At 39.5% G+C, this 22601-nt stretch overlaps 1 protein-coding gene across 6 annotated transcripts in view; it reads right to left on the reverse strand.

The window, feature by feature from the left end:
- Positions 1-22601, reverse strand: part of DISC1 (DISC1 scaffold protein) — a 188418-nt gene that overhangs the window by 115869 nt on the left and 49948 nt on the right. For all 6 annotated transcript variants that reach the window (XR_005256514.1, XR_005256513.1, XM_038133649.1 and 3 more), the window contains 3 exons: positions 16550-16700; positions 13129-13258; positions 8541-8776 (listed from right to left, as the gene is read on the reverse strand). Coding sequence is in view for 4 of the 6 variants with exons in the window: in XM_038133649.1 (XP_037989577.1) it covers positions 8541-8776; positions 13129-13258; positions 16550-16700 (517 nt within the window). In the remaining 2 variants the exon portion in view is untranslated. The remainder of the gene's footprint in view (positions 1-8540; positions 8777-13128; positions 13259-16549; positions 16701-22601) is intronic.

Below are 22601 nucleotides of genomic sequence, written 5' to 3' on the forward strand. Positions count from 1 at the left end.
AAAAATCTACCAAAAGTCTTCAGTATATGGACTTCACTGTGCCTTTAGGGAATAAATCCACGGTATAAAATCAAATCAATCAATAACTTCCTTGTATTTGTATAGTTCCCTCGATGGGCATATGTCAGAAAGTTTTGAAAACAACTCATAAAAAAAGAGCTTTGAACAAAACTATATTAAACAAGAGGCATCTTTAAGCTAAATGTACAACTACATCTAAATTAAAAAAAAAAACAGAGAAAATATACTTGCTTCCAAAGTTTTCTAGAGGAAAACCAACTGATTATTATCTATAGATACCATGGGCCGATTTTACCAGGACAAGACCCACAGGGGGTTGCTGGCCCTACACTTCTGCTCAATTAGGGACATTCAGGGCTAGAATGCATTAAATGCACTAAGGTAAACCATCACTTTTTGTTCTCTTTTGAAACTCTTTACCACAATGTTTGATTCTATCTAATCAAGAAAGAAATGGGATAATAAGATTTTCATTCTATGTGATTGTCTCATAAGCCTGTCTGGGCTATACATCTGAGTATCACCATACCATGAAAGCAATTTTTCAGCCAAGCACGTAAATTCCTTTTCATCTTTGTGCAATGATCCATGGGACTTAAAACAATGGTATTTTCACAGCAGCATATCTTTTTAATGGGAAGTAAAAGCATCCTTTAAACCTAAGTCAGGGTTTTCCAAATAAACTCTGATTTTTTTCTTCAATAATGAAAACCACAGAAAACTTCTATATGATGACAGAGCTAGTTAAAAAATTATAAAAATACAAAATTTCTGCTCAGCTGATGTGGTAAAAATCCAATTTCTCTATCTAAACCTGAAAGTGTTCTTGAGGAAAGGACTTGGACATTAAATACAAGGAGAGAAAAGTTGTGTTTAACTTATAATAAAAATGAAATTTCTGGCAGCTGCAAGGACTAGTCATCTGAATTAGAAGTAAAATGCAAAGTCTCACCTTAGAAAACTTCCAGCCTCAAAAATAAATCTGATCTGAGACAGCAACTATCAAGATGTTCTTTAAGGCACAGGAGCATCACACCTTCTGCACATTTCAATCTACAAAGTTCTTGAGGGAATATGAATGAGAACCCAAAATTATGCAACTACCTCTGAGTGATCAGAGAGCTGGTTTTTCTCCAGCATTTTGCTCTTCTTCAAACTAACATGTGCAGAGCAGTATTTCTTCACTGTTGCTATACATCAAGGATTGCTTCAATACATGTGCTTCCCCACTCAGAATTTTTCAAGAGTCAGAACTGGAAATACACTTTCTCAATGTTTGTATAACTTCAGTTTACCAACAGAGTTTCTCACTGACTCATGGGTTGCTCAGTGACTGTACTTGCTTTTGTCAGCTCTCAAAGACTTACACCAATAGGAAGTGTACTTTAAAAACTCATCATCCTGCCCAGCTCTTGCATACATAAAAACTCGAAACAGAGTCAACTCTTAGATCCTGAGTGCTGCTAGACAGTAGCCCCAGTTAGAAGACCTGAAGAAAAATCAGGGCATTGGCTGACTTCAGCCAATTTTTATAGGAATGATTAATAAAGTGGTTCCTTAAATACCAGCAATACAAGGACAGAGGCAGAATCTCAGTATGGTTTTGGGGTTTTTACATAAAATCACTCCAACAGAAACAATCAGTTCACAGACACCTGAAGATGCTGCTGGCATCTTTAATCATCACAAGCTCAATTTTTATTGCCATGCATTGAGAAATCTTCTGGTCCTATAAATCACCATTCAGACAGCCAAACCAGCTGGCTATTTCAACCAACCAAACCATTCATATGGTGCTGGATTTCCCACCACTCTTCTGCCAGCTGATGCTGCAGGGCAGTTGAAGCAGTTGTTGCTTCAGCTGCTATCAGGACCAGGAGAACAAAGGGACAATCAAACAGCTATCTGCAGGAGCAGTTCATCACATCCTAACTAATACTTTCCCCAGATTTTCTGACATATCAATAGATCCCCATTCTTCTGCTACATCTGTCTGAAGTGCACAAAAACTAGAGCTTGCCCACAGCAGCTGCAATTACTCTCCTAAGAATAACATCTATTTTACTTCGCTGACTGAAAGTGTCTGTCCCTGGATATTTTTCTCTGTTTCTCTTCATTATATACAAACTAATTTAGTATCACACATTGATTGAGACAGCTGGTCATTTTTTCCCTGAAGAGAAGTAAATCTCATTGTGCACATACCCAGAGGAATCAGCACACATGTGGCCTGGGCTTTATAGGCTGCTACATCCCACTGGATGCTGCTCAAGCAAGCAGGGGGAACCAGATACTCAGCAGGGAAAACCAGATTCCTCATTACACCATACACGTGAGCACTCAAGCAAGTATTACTTATCCTTCTGCTGAGAATTTTTCGTTCTATAACACTGCTTGGAAGGACAAAAAACTACCTTTAAGATTGCTCCAAAACAATTCAGGTTGACAGCAATGGCTCTGTCCTCCATGATGGAAGATTGTCTCTTTCCTTCCCCCACTCTATTTTTAATCCCCCCTGTTCTTCCCAAGGAAGGCCAGTGCCTAGGGTGAGGGAGTTGACTTTGCAGAAGCCCTTCTTCCTCCCTCCAGCGGGGGTCCCCTCTCCTCCTCCAGTGGGATCAGAGTCATTATGAATTTCTGAGCCACATTTGCACCTTCACAGAAAGCAAATTCACTTCATGTGCCCAAGCACAGACAATTTATAGCACACCAGGCTTTCAACACATAGTTCCTCCTAGAGTTGCTGCCACAAGAAAAGAAACAAAGCCACTTGCCCATGAACTCTACCCTTCTATCCTAGGCAAAGAACAAAGGAATGAAATTAATCCTAGGCAGACAAAAGGGAGAGGAAAATATCTATCTACAAGAAACATGAACCTTCCTATCAGTCAGCTCACTCTCTTCTTTCACCTATGACTTGTCTCAGCCTCTCCCAAAAGACTGTAGCCAAATACTTTGAGAAAGCTGAGATGATGACCTTGTCAAAGACAAACCCAGGTATGGGACTAGCTGAAAATGAGACAATCTTATTATCAAGGCTCAAGGTGGATCATGACATGATAAGAAATTGGGAGTTCCTCCAGAACAGCTATTACAAAGACCCAAAGGGACTCAGGTGGGCTTTTGGGATAATGGCTGTAGAGGCAGAGAACATTAAGCAGTTGAACACCTTGCCTGGACTATCAGAAAACCCATCTGCAGTAGGACTCCTGAAGGCAGAAGAGCAATGAGTGCCAACTGCCACCTCGACGGTGCACCGCCGGCACTATCGGACTAATAGAGATGCCGTGATTCCCGTCCACAAAATGATCCGTGAACTGGAGAGCCAACGGGTGGTCAGCAAGACCCACTCACCCTTCAACAGCCCCATCTGGCCTATGTGCAAGTCTGACAGAGAATGGAGATTGACTGTGGACTACCGTGCATTGAATGAAGCGACTCCACCACTGAGCGCTGCTTTGCCAGACATGCTGGAACTCCAGTACAAGCTGGAGTCCAAGGCAGCCAACTGGTATGCCGCTATTGATATTGCCAATGCATTTTTCTCCATTCCTCTGGCAGCAGAACGCAGGGCTCAGTTGCTTTCACCTGGAGAGGAGTGCAGTAAACCTGGAACCGACTGCCCCAGGGGTGGAAGCACAGTCCTACCATCTGCCATGGACTGATCCAGGCTGCATTGGAAAAGGGTGAGGCTCCAGAACACCTGCTGTACATCAATGACATCATTGTGTGGGGGAACACGGCAATGGAAGTATTTGAGAAAGGAGAGAGTATCATCCAGATTTTGCTGGAAGCTGGCTTCACCATCAAGAAGAGCAAAGTCAAAGGACCTGCACGAGAGATCCAGTCCCTGGAAGTAAAGTGGCAAGATGGATGGCATCAGATTCCCACTGAGGTCATCAACAAGATCACCGTGATGTCTCCACCATCCAGCAAGAAACACAAGCTTTCCTAGGTGCCATAGGTTTTTGGAGAATGCACATTTCTGAGTACAGCCAGATTGTGAGCCCTTTCCACCTAGTTACCCACAAGAAGAACACTTTCCAGTGGGGCCCTGAACAGCAGCAAACAGTCTCTCCCAATGACAAAACATGACAGCCCATTCTAAATCCTACCTTCCTAAGTTAGTATGTAAAACTATGTTGAAGTCTTTTTTCCAATTTTACTCAAGTAAACCAAGTTCTCTAAAAAAAACCCAGCTCTTTGCCATTATCAGGCTTTGTCCTCAACTGAAGTTGCTGAATACTTTGAGTATACTCCAACAAATAGGATTTACACCCCCCTGAGTACTTGTTTTTCATTTCAAATTGATCTTTCTCAAATGAACACCAGGTGTCACAAAAGCAGAGTGAACTGGTCGCATAAATGTTCAAGTTCAGTTCCCTGCACCACTGGCCACCCTTTAATAACTAATACACATAACAGAGAATTTCCTTATCTTCAGATGGTCCCACAAATCCACCATAGAACAAATGCCTACTAATGAAAAACTGTTCCATGTGAAGAAGAGGTGGAGCATTCAAATATTTTGAAAGGTATAAAATTGAATTTCTTTCAACCAGCAATCAGTGCCCAGACAATAGTCCAGATGGAACAGTGCAATTTATTTTAAGAATGGCATGCTGTAAGAACACATGCGCCTGCAGATATGGATAAAACAAAGAAACTGCAAAATTAAACTAAAAATGAACTGAAGTAAAACAGATTTCCCTAGTTTGTGTTGTGAAATGTAAAGAAACAAATAAAGGAACTAACAGATATTGAAGTGAATAGGTCAAATAATTAATATGGTCTTATTTTATAATTAGAAAATGCAAGTTACACTAGTTAAAACACGTATTACTGAAATGGTGTCCAGTAGCAAATATGAAAATTATGTATTTGGATACCTTTTGCAATCTCCAGAAGAAAGTACTTCATGCTGAAACAACCAGATCCATTTTCCTCTGATTTCAGTGTGTTGTGTTCAGTTAAAACACTGGCATGTGTCACAGTGCACACAACACCAGCTGCTCCCACCTTTTAAATGCATCTCCAAGCAACACCATACAAGTGAACTGAGCTTTTGCCCTGCAATTTCCCATTTTAAAATAATGATTATACCCTTTAGCTAACAAAGAGCAATTAAGCCTGTCTGGATGAGCAAAGCGACCACATTCTGCAGTCTCAACCTCAGTGAGAATTCCCTGTCAAAACATTTTTCTTTGCCCATTAACCAGCAGGTTTTAACTGTGTCTTCCAACAGCACTCAAGTAAGGTCTCAGGGTAATGCACCTAACAATTCTTAATTCTTCAAACTCAAAGCACGCTTGAGGTATTGACAAAGGCTCTTCGTATTTAAAAAGTTCAGCACATACCAAAGATAAACCAGGAAAAACAAAGAACACTTCTGAAAAAATAACAACACTCGACAAGAAAAATAAGCTTAGAACCAATGCTCATCCAAGTGTTGTATTTGACTTGCTCTTTTCCTCCTTCACACAGAAGGGCAAGTACTTGGGCAAATATTCTTTGTTTAATATGTCCTCTCATGTTCCGGGAAGTTTGCTTCAATACATTGAATAATTTTTTATCTTTTAGTGAGCTGCAAGCCACCAAATACAATTCATTACAGCACAGATTATCTTAAGAGATGCTTCACACTAGCCCTGCCTGTGTTATTCCAGTGCTGAATGCAATTTATGTAGTCAACAAATCATTATGGAAAAGCACATTATAGAAGTACTTTACTGACAAGCACAATGTTGCTAGAATAAATAAATACAGAGTATCTTGCAGCCCAACAGTGAGTAGTTTGCAATTTACTGTCCACTGGTATTGAACTTTCTACATAATCACTGTTCTCTAGCACATGTGCATGAGTAACAGCTTCATTTCTCTATTCATAAAATGAAATGGACTTTTCCAGAAAAATCTCTTTCAAATTAACTATGCCAACACTTTGGAATTTAAAACTAAAATGTTGAACTAGCATCAACAAAGTATGTAAACCAAGTATGTAAACCTGTTACCTAATAAATAATACTTCTTCCACAAATACTGGTTTAGAATAAGCCAATGCAAGTTGTAACCATGGAAATTCTGGCAAGACAAAGGAAAAAGAGTTGACAGCAAAGGGGGTGAAATGCAGGATGCATAGCAAGGCTGCAAAATCTCTGTCTTTGAAGATATACAAAACTCAAGAGAGATAGGGCCCTGAGCAACCTGACCGCACTTGGAAAGTAGCCTCACTTTGAGCAGAAATTTAAACAAGGTAATCTCCTAAATTATTGTTTAACTGTATGACAATCTGGGGGATGCCCATAGGCAGACAGGAATCATACCCACACCAAATGCCTTACTATTTGCATGATGCTTTTTCATGTTACAGAAGGAGAACAGGCCTGGATTCAGACATAAAATCTCTGTACCTGAGGCATGATAGACTGCACAGCTTGAAAAGAAAGCCACCCACCAGTTAGGCTCACTGCTAATCTGAACAAACTCTCACTGTTAAATAACTGCGTTTATGCGTCTTGTACTTGGCTTGGCTGAGATGGAGTTAACTTTCCCCACAGCAGCCCCCCACAGTGCTGTGCTTTGCATCGGTGGCTGGAAAGGTGTTGGTAACACACCAGTGTGTGCTGGCACAGCATCAGCACCCACTCTCCAACATTCTGCCCTCCCACACCAGCAGTAGGCTGGAGGTAGGCAAAATCCTGGGAAGGGACATAGCTAGGACATCGGACTCCCACTGACCAAAGGGATATTCCATACTACAGGATGTTTGGGATGTCTGCTGATATAAAAGCTAACAAAAGGAAGAGGAAGCAGGGGTATTTATTATTTACAGTGCTTGCCTTCCAGAGCAACCACTACATGTGCTGAAGCCCTGCTTCCTGAGAAGTGTCTGGACATCACCTGATGATGGAAAGTAGAGAATAAAACCTTTGTTTGCATGCTTGCAACATTTCACTCTTGCTTTAGTAAACTGCCTTATCTCGACCCATGGATTGTTTTCCATCTTATTTTCTCTCCCCAGGCCAGCTGAGAAGATGGAGTGATAGAGGGGCTTGGTGAGCACCTGGTGTGCAGCCAAGCTCAACACACCAGAGTCCCAACAGCAGAACTCCAGCTATGGGAATGAGAGCAGAAGCACCTGACCACTGGTGACAACGAAGTCAACCAACCAAAAATAAAAAAAAAAGTTTCATTCATTGTGTCTGTTAAAAATTACCAGAAAGGAAAGAAATTATTTTAAATTTTTCATTCCATTTATGAACGCATTTTGAATAATGAATGCCTGTTTTCTCTCAAGTGATTGTGCTATTCATGGTGCTAGTAAGCAAACAACTCAGAGAAAATTCCTCCTGAACTCATACTATTTAACTCACTTTTAAATAACTTCCCAGTGAGGTAAATGCAACAGCAGCAATATTACAGCAGCAATGAGAGAAAAAAATAATCTGAATATTCCTTCATAAGCAAATCCAAAACTAAGAAATCTCAAATCAGTTTCTCAGACAGACTGCTTAAGATCTTGTATTCCTCAATCTCAGAAACACAGGCATAAGATATTATTAAAACAAGCTAAACTTAATGAAAGAAGCTATTTCTCATAACCTAATTTAAACTTTTAAACACATGTCAAAAGAGAAGAATATATCCTCTATAAAATGTTCTGCTGACTTAAAAAAAATCTGTATAAATTAGCACACATGAGCAGCAATTTCTCATGAATGTTAATACAACCAAACTAAATCCAATAAACATGATGGGAGATAAAAAATTGCAAGCAACATAGTTATTATTTATCTGGAAGAAAAGTACATTAGCATAAACAGAAATTTTATTTTCTCTTGGTGACACAGCAGCAGTACCACTTTCAAAGTCCCATCACCAATGTCCAGTACAGTTTCAGTACTTCAATTGCTTTTTTAAATTAAGACGAGGTTATTTCCAAAATACTGCCAAAAGTAGCTACTTTTCCATTTAAAGGATGCATCTACTGTTCATTTAACTGTGAGTGTCCCAAAATTATTCATGCTGCATCCTCTTCCCCACTGCCTCAAGTCCACTGTCTGAGTCTAGCACTCCTCATCACATCAGACTTTACTGTAATTACAAGTTCATGGAAGCAAGAAGCATCTCTAATATTAACTTGAATGGTGCCTAGTACACACTTCCAGGCTGTGAGAAATATGTTTGAATTACTGCATTACCAAACTGGGGAAAAAATTCCACCAGCTAACAAGAAATAGTGTAAGCTGATGATAGGAATTAACAGCTGATGGACACACATGCTTTCTGTAGGTGGCCTTCACCATAAGAGAACATTAAGTGCAAGACATTCAAGTAACTACAAACAGCTCTGAGGAAGTACATGGATATTAGAACTCCAACATCTCGTCCCAGAAAGTTTTCAAGTGTCTAAGTCCAGATAATTACCTGGCACAATGATGAAAAAAACAACTGACAGCCAATTCAGGAGAACATACAGGAAGATATAAGACTCTACATGTAAATTGGAATTTAAATACCTCTTTATTGCTCCTGGAAGATCTAAACTGAATGGAATTTGATAGGAGGATGCTAAAGTATCATCCACAGCCTTGCTTATTTCCTGCAGTTCTCTCAAAGAAATGCAGCCAAGTAAAGCAGCCAGTTCACAGTCCTGTGACTGAATAAGCCTATCTTGCTCTTCAATTTCTCTTCTCAGCTGTTGATCTTTTCCTTCTAATATGGCCAGTCTTGTTCGGAGATCTTCAATTTCTTTCTGCATAGAACAGAAACCAAAGTTTACTATGAATCTTATAAAAGAAACCCATTTGCCCCTAAGAAAAAACAGTACAAGTGCCAGAAGTAGCATGAATTAAATTTGTCCAATTTAGAAAACATTAAATGAGACATCCTCTTGCTGACACACAAAAATTATGGCAGTTGTACTCAGAAACTCTAGTGCATCCAGCAGTCTGAAATTCACCACCTCTACTGCAACACCACACTTCATGTTCCTCTTCCAACACCTACTGTCAGTCCTCTTTCACTTTTAAAATACATAGGTATTTCACAAGTTCACAAGCGAGAAACTTCCACCAAAAAAACAAATGTCAGATCACCCATGGCAACAGAATCTTGCTCTACAGACTGGCAGCTAAACTGATCAAACATCTATCCTGCAGAATATCCCTGAAATGGTTTGTCTGATGGTTCCAATTGACATGAAGCACAGGATGCAAGCAGAGAATCACTATCTAATCAGCCCTTCTGATAATTAACATTTCATTTTAACTAAAGGCACAAAATCCTTCCCTTGACTTAAAATGCACAGAACTTCAATGTCAGTTGCACTCATTTTTCTAAAAGTGCAATTTGTGTGCATTATGATATTGATGTTTCTTGCAAGAGCAAAATACAATTTTTAGAACCATAGAACTGTAGAATCATTAATGCTGAAAAAGAACTCCAAGATCATTGTGTCCAACCTTTGACCGAACAGCACCTTGTCAACTAAACCAGAGCATTAAGTGCTATGTCAAGCCATTTCTTGACCATTTCCAGGGATGGTGACTCTACCACCTCCCTAGGCAGCCTACTCCAAAGCCTGAACACTCTTTCACGTGTTCAGGTTTCACGTGTTCATGTGTTTCTTACACGTGAGAGTAAGGTTGGACGTGAAGAAATTCTTCCTCACATCCAACCTTACTCTCCCCAGGTACAGCTTGAGACCATTTCCTCTTTTCCTGTCAATTGTGACTTGGGAGAAGAGACCAGCCTGGCTACAACCTCCTTTCAGGCAGAGAGTGATAAGCTACCCACTGAGACTCCTTTTCTCCAGGCTAAACATTCCCAGTTCCCTCAGCTGCTCCTCATCAGATTTGTGCTCCAGAACCTTCACCAGCTTCATTGCCCTTTTCTGGACGTGCTCAAGCACCTCTATGTCTTTCCTGAAGTGAGGAGGCCAAAAGTTAAAAAAAATCTTCATGAATTTGTACATCATCCTTGCACAGGTTTTTCCTTGAAAACCCAACAGATAGCTTGCATCTAACAAAGCAGCACTTGTTGAAGGAAACTAGGTTGCTGAGTTAAAGTTGTCATCAAACTAGCTGAACACCATACTGGAGAATATGATTCTATTCCTACACCTCCTACTGTCTCTGTGAAACTTTGCAAGCCATTTAAACTATTATGTCCACACACAGGCACAGATTGGATTCTATGTTCATAATTTTCTATATAACCTGCAGGAGATCTCTGACATGCTATCTATAGGCTCTCAACAGAAATCAAAGCTCAATTTCAAACTCTGATCACATTCAGTTCAACTAAAAACAAAAATGAAAAAACAAAAGCCAGAAACCCAAAACCAAATCTTTAATAAGTAAAAAAACTAGGCATTACAACACTGACATTAGAAGCAGCCATATGGCTTTTTATGGCAATTCACTTCTCCATTCTGCATCTGAGCAAATGGCAGTAACACCCGAAATGGTGTTGCAGAGATAAAATTAAGTGGGTTTGAATCACTAAGATGCCATATTGATTAATACTATAAAAGGAGCCCACTCACAGATTAATAAACTTCTATTCAAAAGAAGGTTTGAGTGGCACACAGTAAAAGGGTTCTGGGGTCAAACACTGAGTAATGAAGATAAAATAGTATTCTGAATATCTGAACAGACACTTCAGCTATGTATAAGGCAGAGCTCTGGGGAGGGAAAAGGCATACTTCAATATTACAGACTCTTATAAAACATATGCACTATACACAGATAACAGACTTTGGCATTTCTTTGCTTTTTAGAGTTTCACTTGATAACTTTAACATTATTTTAATGTTTTCAATGCACTTTACATGAAGTTTAGTTCACAAACTTTGTTAGCAAACATACTTTCAGGTTAGCTGCACTGTAACCAGCTTCTCAAGCATCACTTAGAACAAGAAATGGTCTTTGTATATTCAAGGTTGACTAGCTCCAAAATTCCAACTTATAATAGTCCTGCACTAGGTTTCTCAATTATTTTCCTCCTTCTTTGGTTTTACACATAGCAAGAAGAGAATGGTGCAGCCCATGTTTCAACTCACAGGCATTTGTCAAGGACAGAAAGGTCAGCAGACCAAAAACATCAGTTTTGTTTCTTTCAGGCTCAAATCAGGCTTTTAGTGTGCACAAAGGACAATTCTGTCTCTGTTTTACCGGCTTGGGAATACTGCCAAAATCTTAATAGGCCCTACTTAATACAGAGACCTCCATACTCTGTGAAAATGTAGTAATTGCAATCACTGCAATAAGCAACCTACACGGGAACAGAAAGCAAGATGAACGGAATCTGGTCTATAATCACACTTTTAGTATTGAAATGTACAACATAAATAGATACTAGAAGCACACAATCTGCATTCACAGAAAGAAAGCTGCTCTGCTCAGAAATAGTTCACAGGCATTCTTGGGAGCATGGAAATTTTAATCAGTAAACCGGAATACTCCCGCATTCTTTTCCAGAAATGCAAAGAAGCCTTTAGCGTGCTCTTAGTCAGCCTCCAGGGACAGATAAAAAGGGCCTAAAGCCTCAACATGGAGCAGTAGATGATATTCATTTCACTAAACATAAGCTGGAGTTCTACTTTGCAGACTTGAGTTTAAACTGGGATTTCCAACACAACAGCTAATCAGTACTGACTGTACACCTCCAGCCCCACTTATGGACTGATAGTCTCCATGAAGTAGAGATTTAGGTAGAAATATTAATACATAAATTATAGATACTGCCACAGGCTTTCGAATCCCTGAAGACAAATGCAGAAAAACAGAAGAGAGAGCAGAAGAAAAAGTAAAGAAACATGGGGCTGATGAAAATGAAAAAAAAAAAAATACTCCTGATCGTGCAAGATTTTGGGCAGGAGCAATCTTTAGGGGTTCCTGGGTGCAAACAATCACCACAGATAAGCCTTCCCCAGAACCTCGAATTCCTAGTAATTTTAATAAAATGCTAATAAATAGCACACCTATTAATTTTTCACAAGTATAACTACAGAAGAATAAAGATTCGGCTTAAGCAAGTGTAAAAATTAGCTGTTGTGGAGTCTTAAGTATAACAGTTTTCAGTTCAATATCTTGAGGTGGCTCTTGGATGTCTAGATTTAAAAATTTTTCTGCATACTGATAATGCTGAACTACACTATGTCTCCTCTTACTTGTTGATGAAATGAACCTAAAAAATCCAAAGGTGATTAATAGGATAAAAAAAAGGCATTTCTTCTTTCTAAGTACAATTTTGCAATGACCACATAACATGTTTTTCTCTATTTCTTTGCAGGTTTTTTGTATATACAAATTTATGTGTGTAGACACACAGAGATTACTATACTATTGGATCCACCAAAGGAATGAAAATATCACAAAAAAAGATTTCAAGACAAGACCACAGGAAAAAAGGAAACTAGGTCTACTAGCTCTCTAAGGCACCGCATCACTGAGTGTGACCACCAAGGTTTAAAAAAACACATAACTAGACAGTACATTGAGATTTTTGAAGGATGATGAAAAGAAAAAGCTAAATTTTGCTTAAAAGGCTTGCAGACTTAAAATTGGACCAATGCCATCTTGAAACATTCCATTTGCCAAACTATCACGTTGTGACATCACGTGTCATTGTAAAGCTATTGTTAGCAAATGCTAACTGCTCCTTGATGATTTCTTCATCCTTATGAAAAGCATCAATCATCTTTCAGGAATAAAAGCTGGTAAATCATGTATTTATAGTAAATTCTACCCAGAAACGGATGAAAACTTTTGTCTTCAAATAAAAACTTCGGAAGATCAGTGTAATATTAAAATGTCAAATTATAACAAAGAGCATGCTTAAAAAGATAATGAGGAAAGTTTAAGCATGCACACAAGCCACCAAACCTTCCAGCTCTGCGTTTCTGTAATGAGATTAACACAACTCCTGTGGCTGCCATCTCCAATCATCACTTAGATTATCGACTGGACTCCAGCCAAGGCTCTAATTACTACACAGAAGCAAAGTCGCTATTACAATAAATTTATTTAATTCTGTGTGACAGCTTACAAGGTTTTCTCCACACAGCACTGGTTCCTGTGCACAACTTTTCACTCCTGTTACCTGTAATCGTTTCTTTTCTTGAAAAAGCTGGTTTCGTTTTGTGGCCGAAACCTGCGTCCTCTCCTGGGAAGTTGATCTCAAAAGTCTGAGCTCTTTTTCATGACAAAGACCATTTTCTTCATGTCTAATCCTTTGGGGGAAAAAATGACAAAAGCTAAAAATTAGTGGTTTTCACGAGTTTCAGTGTCTCAAGGATTAAACTGATAAGAATGCTACATGTTACCTTTAGCGTCATAACACTCCACCACTAGAATGATTACATTTCAAACAGATACAGTTAGAGAACAAGAGATTTTTTTCCCTTGGCATATCTTCCTTTATTATCTCAAACATTTGCACTGTTTTTACAACATGATGAAGAAAGAAAATGGAAAGCTAGTATAGCTTCAGGCTTCCCCCAGCTTTATCATATTTCAGAAATTTATCCATCACTGCCTTGAAAGAGACACAACTATGGCATGTAGTTTCTATCAATACAGAGAAAAATCTCTTAGACAGAAGTTTAGAAACTTGCCAAAGCCATTTTTGCAGCTTCTGTCAGCTTTTGGAGACTACGTTAGAGATCATCTGGAGTGTTTGCTCCACAATGCCAAATTTTATTTCTCTCTTGCACAGCGAGTTCTTTCAAAATCACAATCAGTGGGCTTCCTCCCAGTCATCTGTACGACGCTCAGTTGTAAATCTTTGCATGACTGGACTCCAAGGTAATCAGCACATTATGTTAAGTATCAATTCCAAAATCTGCCTCTCAAAATGCACCTGCAAACAATGCAAGCCCATTTTCATTTCCATGCTCCCTCGTAAAGGCACGTGCACTTGCAAAGGGCAATTGCGTTTCTGTGTCCATCTTCAAAAACAAGTGCATGCATCTCCACCTAAAGAGTACATTTCAGCATCTTCTTTAAAAAATACTGCATCTCAAAGTGCTTTGAGCCATGATTTCCCACTGTCATCTTGCAAAGCAAATCCATCCACATATGGATGCCACATATAAAACATGCATCATAAGCCTGGTTTAAGCATGATTAATCACACAATTATGATCTCCATGCACAGGTGTTTAACAAGTATGTAGAACAAGAGGTTTTAATCTATTCTGCAGGACCATCAAAAGACACACTTGCTTTACTCCCTCTCTGTGAGCGGCAGAATGTACCGAAAAAGCAAAATAAAGCTTCAGCACTAACACAGCTATCATTAAGCAAGATAGACATAACAACAGTGTAACTGCATTTCTGTATTAACAGCATGCACCAAAGAGACATCTCTATTGTGAGGTGCTAGGCCATCACTGTGCCTTACAGACAGGCTGCTCTAAGCAGCCACACTGCCCAGCAGCTCTGAAGCCACCTTCTTCAAGCTGGAGCTGTATCATTCCTAGAGGTGTACATAATAAATTTCCAAGTGGCTGATGACAATTTAGAAAATTATAAAATTCCATTATAAACATAGTTTATTTTCAGAACCTTCCTGGAAATTCCATGTGTATCTGTTCAATTGGTACTGCTAGAAGACAAACAAGATGTCTCTGATTTCACCAAACCTGACTGATTGCACAACCACAGCTGTTCCTAAGACAAACATAACCAAATCTGGCTCCCACCAGATGCCCCCAGTATTCTGTGTCAATATCAAATGCATTCACTTAAAAACTCATTTCATAATTTAATCAAGTAAAACAAAACTGAGGCATGAATTTCAGCTTCATATCTTAAATAAGCTGCCACACACACTTTTCTTGCAAAAAGATGAGATTGCCTTGACTACAGTAAAATTGCAATGATCTAGTCTTCTGAGACTAGTCTGATCATCTTTTTAATTTTCCAGGCAAAAAAAAAAAAGTCTGCTTGGGTATACCAGATTTGTTCCAATTAAAAATTAAAACAAAAACTGAAGCCTACAAATTTTCCTTGAGGAAGAAGGTATGTTTTCTACTCTAATATCTAAAAATATTGCTGGAACAGAAAGGACTTCAACCCTTCTACAGAAGGCAAAGGGTACTCTTGCTGTATCAATGAGTCAGACCACAGACAAAGCAAAGTAAAAGGCTACAAGAATCAAACAAGCAAATGAAAGGGTGTCACAACAACAGTAGCTGAACTTAGGCTCAAAGAAAGGAGTGTGCACAAGACAGAAAAGAGAAGAGGATATTCATCTGATGCTGGAGAATGGTCCTGCTCAGACCTGTGCAAAGAGAAGAGTTATAGATGAAATCATCCAAAGAACAGGAACATTTTCATAAACAGGTTATAGCATCTATTTTATATATAAAAGCATTATATATACATTATAAAGGATAAAAATAAGCAAACTGTATCTGAGGAATGCTTTAGTGACTCAATTTCCATGACAAAGAAGACAACACTACCTCTAATGTCAAAATCATTATTACAAATGAATGCATAGACCAAACACATCTTAATGAAAAAACAGAGAATGGTGTTATCTTTAAGGAATGGTAAAGCAGCCTCTTAGAGCTGTAGAAGGAAACAGCTCTGAAGGAATGCAGCTTCTTATAAACCTCCCTTATTACCAGATGCTATAAACAGAGACTAAAAATACCTTCAAACTCTCCAATTTCTTCCAAAAAAATAATATTATCTATACTGATTTTATTTGATTTTCATGTCTATCAAAAATTACACATGAAGGTACTGACTAGCACACTGCAGCTTTTATATTAACAAGCTGCCAGAAAACAAAAGGCTTCTTTCATTTGTGTGATTGCATTTGAGAATAGTTTTCAATTCCTATGAAGTATCCTCTTCTAACAACAGTAACTAGGAGCACAGATTAAGACAGATCAAGAAATAGAGACTATTTCTTTTCCCTAACCTATCCCTCTTGGGCCATATGGCACATCTCACTTTCCTCCCATCTTTGAAGTTATGTTATGAAACCTCAAGATGAGGTTTAGAACTTATTTTTGTGACTTTGTACAATGTTGAGCTCAATATTTCTATCTAAGAAGTGTCACACAAGAGGAAGCTCCCAAAGATCTATTCATATCAAAAATAATCTATTTTTTACTTTACATTTAAATATCCTTTCATTGCCTGAAAGGGAGCATCAGAATTAACTCCATAGGGAAGCGCTGCTCAAGCTGCGTTGCTGTTGTGTGCTCAAGCTGCCGTGTCAAGGACTCAATCCCATTCCCACTCAACATCAATGAGAAACATTCCATTTAATTTGTCAGTTCATCATGATCTATGTTTTTGATGGGAATTCTGAAAGAACTGTAGAAAGTAAAAAAAAAAAAAAAAAAAGGGGGGGGGTGCAGGGTGGGATTTTCATAAACAAGCTCCATATGGACATATTGGATGGTCATTAAAACCCTTTATTATAGATATTCATAAGTGTATTCTGCATTTAGAGAAAAATAGAAGTACCATTTTACACAGTAATGAATCAACAAACTTACCAATTACCAGCAGCCCAGTGCAATGTTGCCTGAACTTGGGTCATGAACCTATCCAAAAAACTGCTAACAGCGGGATGCCTTGAAGGAAGCTGAAATTTTAAAGAATTTTTCTCCTTCTCCAGTTCTTCCAGTTTCCGTCTAAATTTATCAGCTAGAAATTAAATTTAAAAAAAAAGTTAAACAGTGATGAAAGGGTCCTGTTTTACCTGGGGGCAGCGGGGGGAAATAGTCTCTTTACAAAAAGTAAAATCCACCTTATGATGGTTCTTCTTCTTCCTCTTTTCATAAAATATATCAGTCTGCTCTGCTCAAGGACAAATCAACAAGACTACAGTGTAAAACATCAGATAGAAAAAAGTAGCTTGGCATTTTAGTTATGACAAGGACAAAAACTGCAGGCTTCCCAGCACTTTTTTAATTTCATAGGGCTCCAAAAGATTGGCTCAAAGTTATCATCCATGCTCTTCTTAGAGTAACAGCTGAGAATTAAATTCTAGGAAAAGTGCTACTTTTCACTTCTTCAGTTTGTCTTAAAACCTAGACAGCAGTTACATATTTAAGTTTTGACCTTATCAAAAATTTATATTGTTATTAGGTCAAGAACTGAAGAATCACATATGATATAAAAGTGTACTTCAGCAGAAAATGCATATGTAATCCCAGCAATTAAACAATTATCACATTCCAGGCTCTCCTGAATTATGCTCAGTTTATCATCCAAAAATAAAAATTCTTACCTCCAACTTTAAATAAAAATAACAGTAGTCCCCAAGAGACTGCTTTGATTCTACCACAACCCTACACATTTCTTACAGTAACCACTTCTCTTATGTAAGTTACCTATTTGTTTTCCGTCCTTGGGTAGAAAACAAAGGAGGATCATTCTAACTACAAATTCTTAATGCAGTACATGTATCTTCCATTGTGCCACTATACCAACAAAATCACACTCATGACAAATATCAAGCCTGCCATCCAAGACAGAACACCTTTGATGATACATTAGTCAAATTAGAGAGTTTTGAGTAACCCACAAATGGAAAACCTTTACAGTTCAGTACTCTGCTCGTGACCTCACTGCATACGATTCTGTGCGATTCGCAATGCTTTTAACATTTTCAATATGTTACTATCAGAATAGCATCCATCTGTGCATGCTTTTTATTGCTTATTTTCTTTCTTTATCCTCTGAGGGGATTTAACATGAGAAGTTGCTTACATTTGCTGGTTTAGAGAAATGATGCATTTTTACAATAATCTATCATTAGTATTGATCTCCATTCTGCTTCTCTGCCACCAGGGTAGAATAAAGACAGAGACCTTACTAATACGACTAGATCTTTTCCCTGTCCCAGCACACTGTTCTCCAGGGTGAACTCACTTTTGTGTTGTCATCCACATGCGAAATGTCATAAGGGCCTTGCTGAAATAAGCACCCTACCCCTCATGTACCCATGTTCATAGTACCCCTACAAAGTATTGGAGGTGAACCACACCTGTGACGCATTTCTCAGGGGCCACAGCTAAGCAGATTCACCCTATCCCTATCACCACACTGAAACTGAAATTTGAGCTGAGATCCCAACCCCATATTTTGACCAGAAAAACATATCAGCACTTGCATGCTAATATGCCACTTGGCATTTCAGACTCAGCCATCGAAAGCACCACTGTTACAAACAGAATAGTGAGGGCTGAAAGGGCTGGCTAGTGACCAATGACCACTGAACGCCAAACCACATGGAAAGCCTTCCTTTTACTCACACCATTCACCACTGGGCTTCCTGGGAGTTGTGGCAACCCTCAATAGCCATTTAACAACGTCATCATTGTTCCTCGACAAAATTGTGCTTAACTGTGTTTGTGTGTCCATTTGTTTCATCGTTCTACTCCTACCCCTGCTGGCCCTAGAAACACACTATTCTGGGAAAGAAAACAGATGAGGGAATCCACATGCCAATTCATTCTCTCTCTCTCTCTCATTAAGTCTTGGCTGCATCCTGCTCCATATATTCCAATCTACACAGTATTCAATTAGTTTCTACTAACAGACGTTTCTAAATAATTTGTTCCACTGGCTTCTTATAAGTAATATGGCTGCCCATATCCACTTGTCTCTCTGCACTAAATGATCTTTTAACCTTTCATTTTTTCAGCATCACACTTAAGGGTTATGACTTAAGAGACTCCAGCACCAGTGAGCTGCAGCACTCAGCTTTTAGAATCCTCTCCTGGAAAGGAGATCTGTGCCATTTGACCTGGCTGATATCTTTAGTGCATAGAGAGACCCAAGAGCCTCAGTGCCAGCTGCAGAGCAGGGAGCCATGCAAATAAGGCTCATCTCAATCCAGCTTTTAGTGCTGCAGAAATCTGGATCAAGCACAAGTAATGGAAATTATCAGATGTCTAGCCAACAGGATGTGAAAGAGGGAAATAAGCAGGGTTCCTCAGACTAGCAGAGATAAAGACCAAGGTAACTTCCAGTACTACTATAAGCCAGCAAGCTGCAAAGAAAGCAGTAATAGAATGTTGTCTTAGAACTTGAGTTCTCAGTAACAAACCTGAGTTGCAGCAAATGATATGTGAAAAAACCACTGGATATAGAGAAGCATTAAATCTAACTGCCAGGGTTAGACGGGAAATCTCCTCCAGTGTTAGTTTTCAGGTCAGACAAACATCTTTCAGGAATACCTCTGGCAGAGCTTAAGGGTTAAGGCCAGAAAAACCAAATGCATTCCCTTGTTTGAACAAGGGAAAGTGCCGGATTCTGCACCTGGAATGGGGCAACTGTGGATGTATGGACAGACTAGGGAATGAGATGCTGGAAAGCAGTGCCAGGGAAAGGCCCCTGGGGACCCTGGTTGATTGCAAAGTGAACATGAGCCATCAGCTCCTGGCAGCCAGGAGGGCCAACCCTGTCCTGGGGGCATCCAGCACAGCATCACCAGCTGGGCAAGGGAGGGGTTTGTCCTGCTCTGCTCTACACTGGGGTGGCCTCACCTCATGTGCTGGGGGCAGTTTTGGGCACTACAATATAAGAAAGACATTGAACTGTTAGGGAGTGCCCAAAGGAAGGCAGTGAAGATGGGGAAGGCATCTGAGGAGCAGCAGAGGTCACTTGGTCTGTTCAGCATGGAGAAGACTGAAGGGAGATCTCATTTTAGTTACAGCTTTCTCATGAGGGGAAGAGGAGGAGCAGGTATCGATCTCTTCTCTGTGGTGATCAGGCACAGGACATGAGGGAATGGCCTGAAGCTGCATCAGGGGAAGTTTAGGCTGAATATTAGGAAAAGGCTGTTTACCCAGAGGATGGCTGGGCACTGGAACAGGCTCCCCAGGGAAGCTGTCATGGCACCAAGTCTGACAGAGTTCAAGAAGTGTTTGGACAATGCTCTCAGGCACAACATGTGATTCTTCAGGCTATCCTCGGCAGGGCCAGGAGTTGGACTTTGATGATCCTTATTCCAGCTCAGAATATTCTGTGTGATTCTGATCTTTCCACCATATTTTCTAGGATTTTTCAGCCAAGAAGCAGACACATAAGGCCTTTGCTATTGCTAAGTCATCAGACTCACAAACACAACTTTCTTTTACTTTCATTTTAGTGTTTTAACAACTTATTTCAACAGAGAAAAGAATCCAAGAACTCACTGATAGACTGAGACACCAAAAGAAACCACATGCACTCAGGTGTCTCCATTATAAAGAAAGGCTTAATGCTTTCTCTACCCCATTCCTCACTTCAAAATAAGTTACTTAATGGACAGCTTACATGCCAAAAGCACTCCCCCCTCCCCCCCATTTGATGAAGTTCTTAAATGAACAAACTTTCAGGTAATCAATACATACTGTTTTACAGAAGCATTTATAATGAGGCCTAATTCTCTTTATCAGCCTTTTATTCCACTACACTCTGGTGCCAGCTTGCTGCCTTGAAGAGTGCTACAGATAGCCTAGACAAAGCTCCTACTTCAGACCAAAGAGTAAGAGTTAACTCTTAAATTACCTTCCACTGCAAGCCATTTCTGCGCAATCCACTAGCGCCACTGTAGCTCAGACATCCCACTCACTTTAAAGCCAACCCATAGTACAGACCTGGAAGATGCTGACTAACTGCTGTTCTCAATTAAACAAGCAGCAGTCTGAAAACAGTAGTGTCTCCAAAGATCATGCTTTGTAATAGCTTTGGGTAAAGGAAGCAATTTCCATAACTTCTAATTGACCATGTGAGAACATCTGGCTACCTCTCTACTTTTTAAGTACTTTAACATTGGTTTTATTCCTCCAAAGAAAAAGTTCATTTTATCAGAACAATTTATCATCATTTAAAAAACATTTAAGAAAATCATCCCAGTAAGGACAGAACCTAATTTGCTATGTACTGCGTATATTTATGTTTATTTATGTCTGCGCTAATAAAAGGGAAGATAATCAATCATGCTATTCTACAAATTGCTGGGCATTAAAAAACTGTTCCTTCAGCTAGTTCAACTAGCAAAGGTCATTTGATCTTGCTCCACAATTCAGCAAATAACCTCTTCCCCTTTGCCCTTGCATCCCCACAAAATCTGAAGGCCCCAAAACAGGATCTATGTAGGATTTATAACCATAACTCACACACTGCAGCTCTAAAGTATTTTTTCTTGCCTGCTAGATACTTCCGGAAACACATACTCTCCCCACCATTCACTTTCTTAAAAACTGTAAGGATCTAAGATGATGGAAGTGTCTTGTATGCTCAGCACCAAAGATAGTTATGTATTTTGTAAGTACCAAAGAAGTCCCAGGTTCAGAACCAGACCCCTCTTGCAGCCTGTATCCAAAACCACACATAGTAACAGGACTTTAGAGGGGAGACTAAGAACCAGGGTGCAACGTGCCCCCTTGCTGTTCCTGAATCTCTAACGGCTGTCAGCTAAAAGACTTCCTTTCTATCCACCAGAAGCTTCTCTTTTCTCAGGCTATGCTTTTGGTTTCCAAAGTACATGATAACAGAATACAAAAACTGAATCATTAATTATTTAAACACGTACCCCATATGGTAACTTGAGGAGACTAATGTGGAGCTTGAAAAAGTGACTGAAACACAGCTGGAGAGCAGACTAGTAAGCAAGGTGTCAACAGCCCAGTTACTAGCATTGGCCTCCTGTGAAATGACTTGCAGGAGAAAACGCTGATCAATTCATATCCAAATATGACACATAAAGACATATACTGTGATAAGAACTGAAGGCATTACAAGCACCTGGAATACCTATCTGCTCTTAAGGATAAAACAATTAACCATTTAACAAACATATACATAATATTTAACCATTTACCAGACATACACACAGTTGAAAGTAAAGACACTTGATATGCATGAAATGCAGCTTCAGATTACTCTTGGACAGTTGAACAGCTAGCCCTTACCATATGTTGTCTGGTCATCAGTATAGAGCAAACCTTTTCTACCTTCCATTCAGTCCTGCATGTGCAAAACAGCAAAATAAAGCCACTGCAAAGTCAAACTGCACACCTGGGCAAGGCTGACTCCAAGAAGTCATGGGACGGGGGACAGACACCACTGAAGCAACAGGAGAAGCAGAGTTATGCCTACCCTGCTGACTGTGTGGATTAAAAGGAGAACATCTGCAGAGCAAAACAGTTCAGTAATAAGACCCTAACATCTGCATTTCAGAAGGTGCTACTTCAAACTAGGTTTAGTGCAATGCCATGGATCAAAGAACAGATAGTTGAACCCCTCTGGTAGCTCTACAGCACATCTTCAGACTTTGTCTCACTTGAAAGAAAACCAACCCATTGTAGTACAAGACTGCTCTACAGTGCAAAGCAAAGCATAGCAAATGGGACAACTGGGAGATTCCTTCCAAAGGCTCACGCACCTACTCTGAACTAAATTATATTTGGGCCAGGGTCCATTAAATACATCCAGCAGTCAGTGGAAAAAGCAGTTCCTGGAAAGGCCAGTAAGCAGACGCTAAAGCTTCCCAGACAAGGCTATAACCCCCAGGGTACCTCAGCCAAACATTCATGTTCAGCTTATAAAAAG

This window comes from Motacilla alba, chromosome 3 (genome assembly GCF_015832195.1).
Source record: "Motacilla alba alba isolate MOTALB_02 chromosome 3, Motacilla_alba_V1.0_pri, whole genome shotgun sequence".
Classification (NCBI taxonomy): Eukaryota; Metazoa; Chordata; class Aves; order Passeriformes; family Motacillidae; genus Motacilla; species Motacilla alba.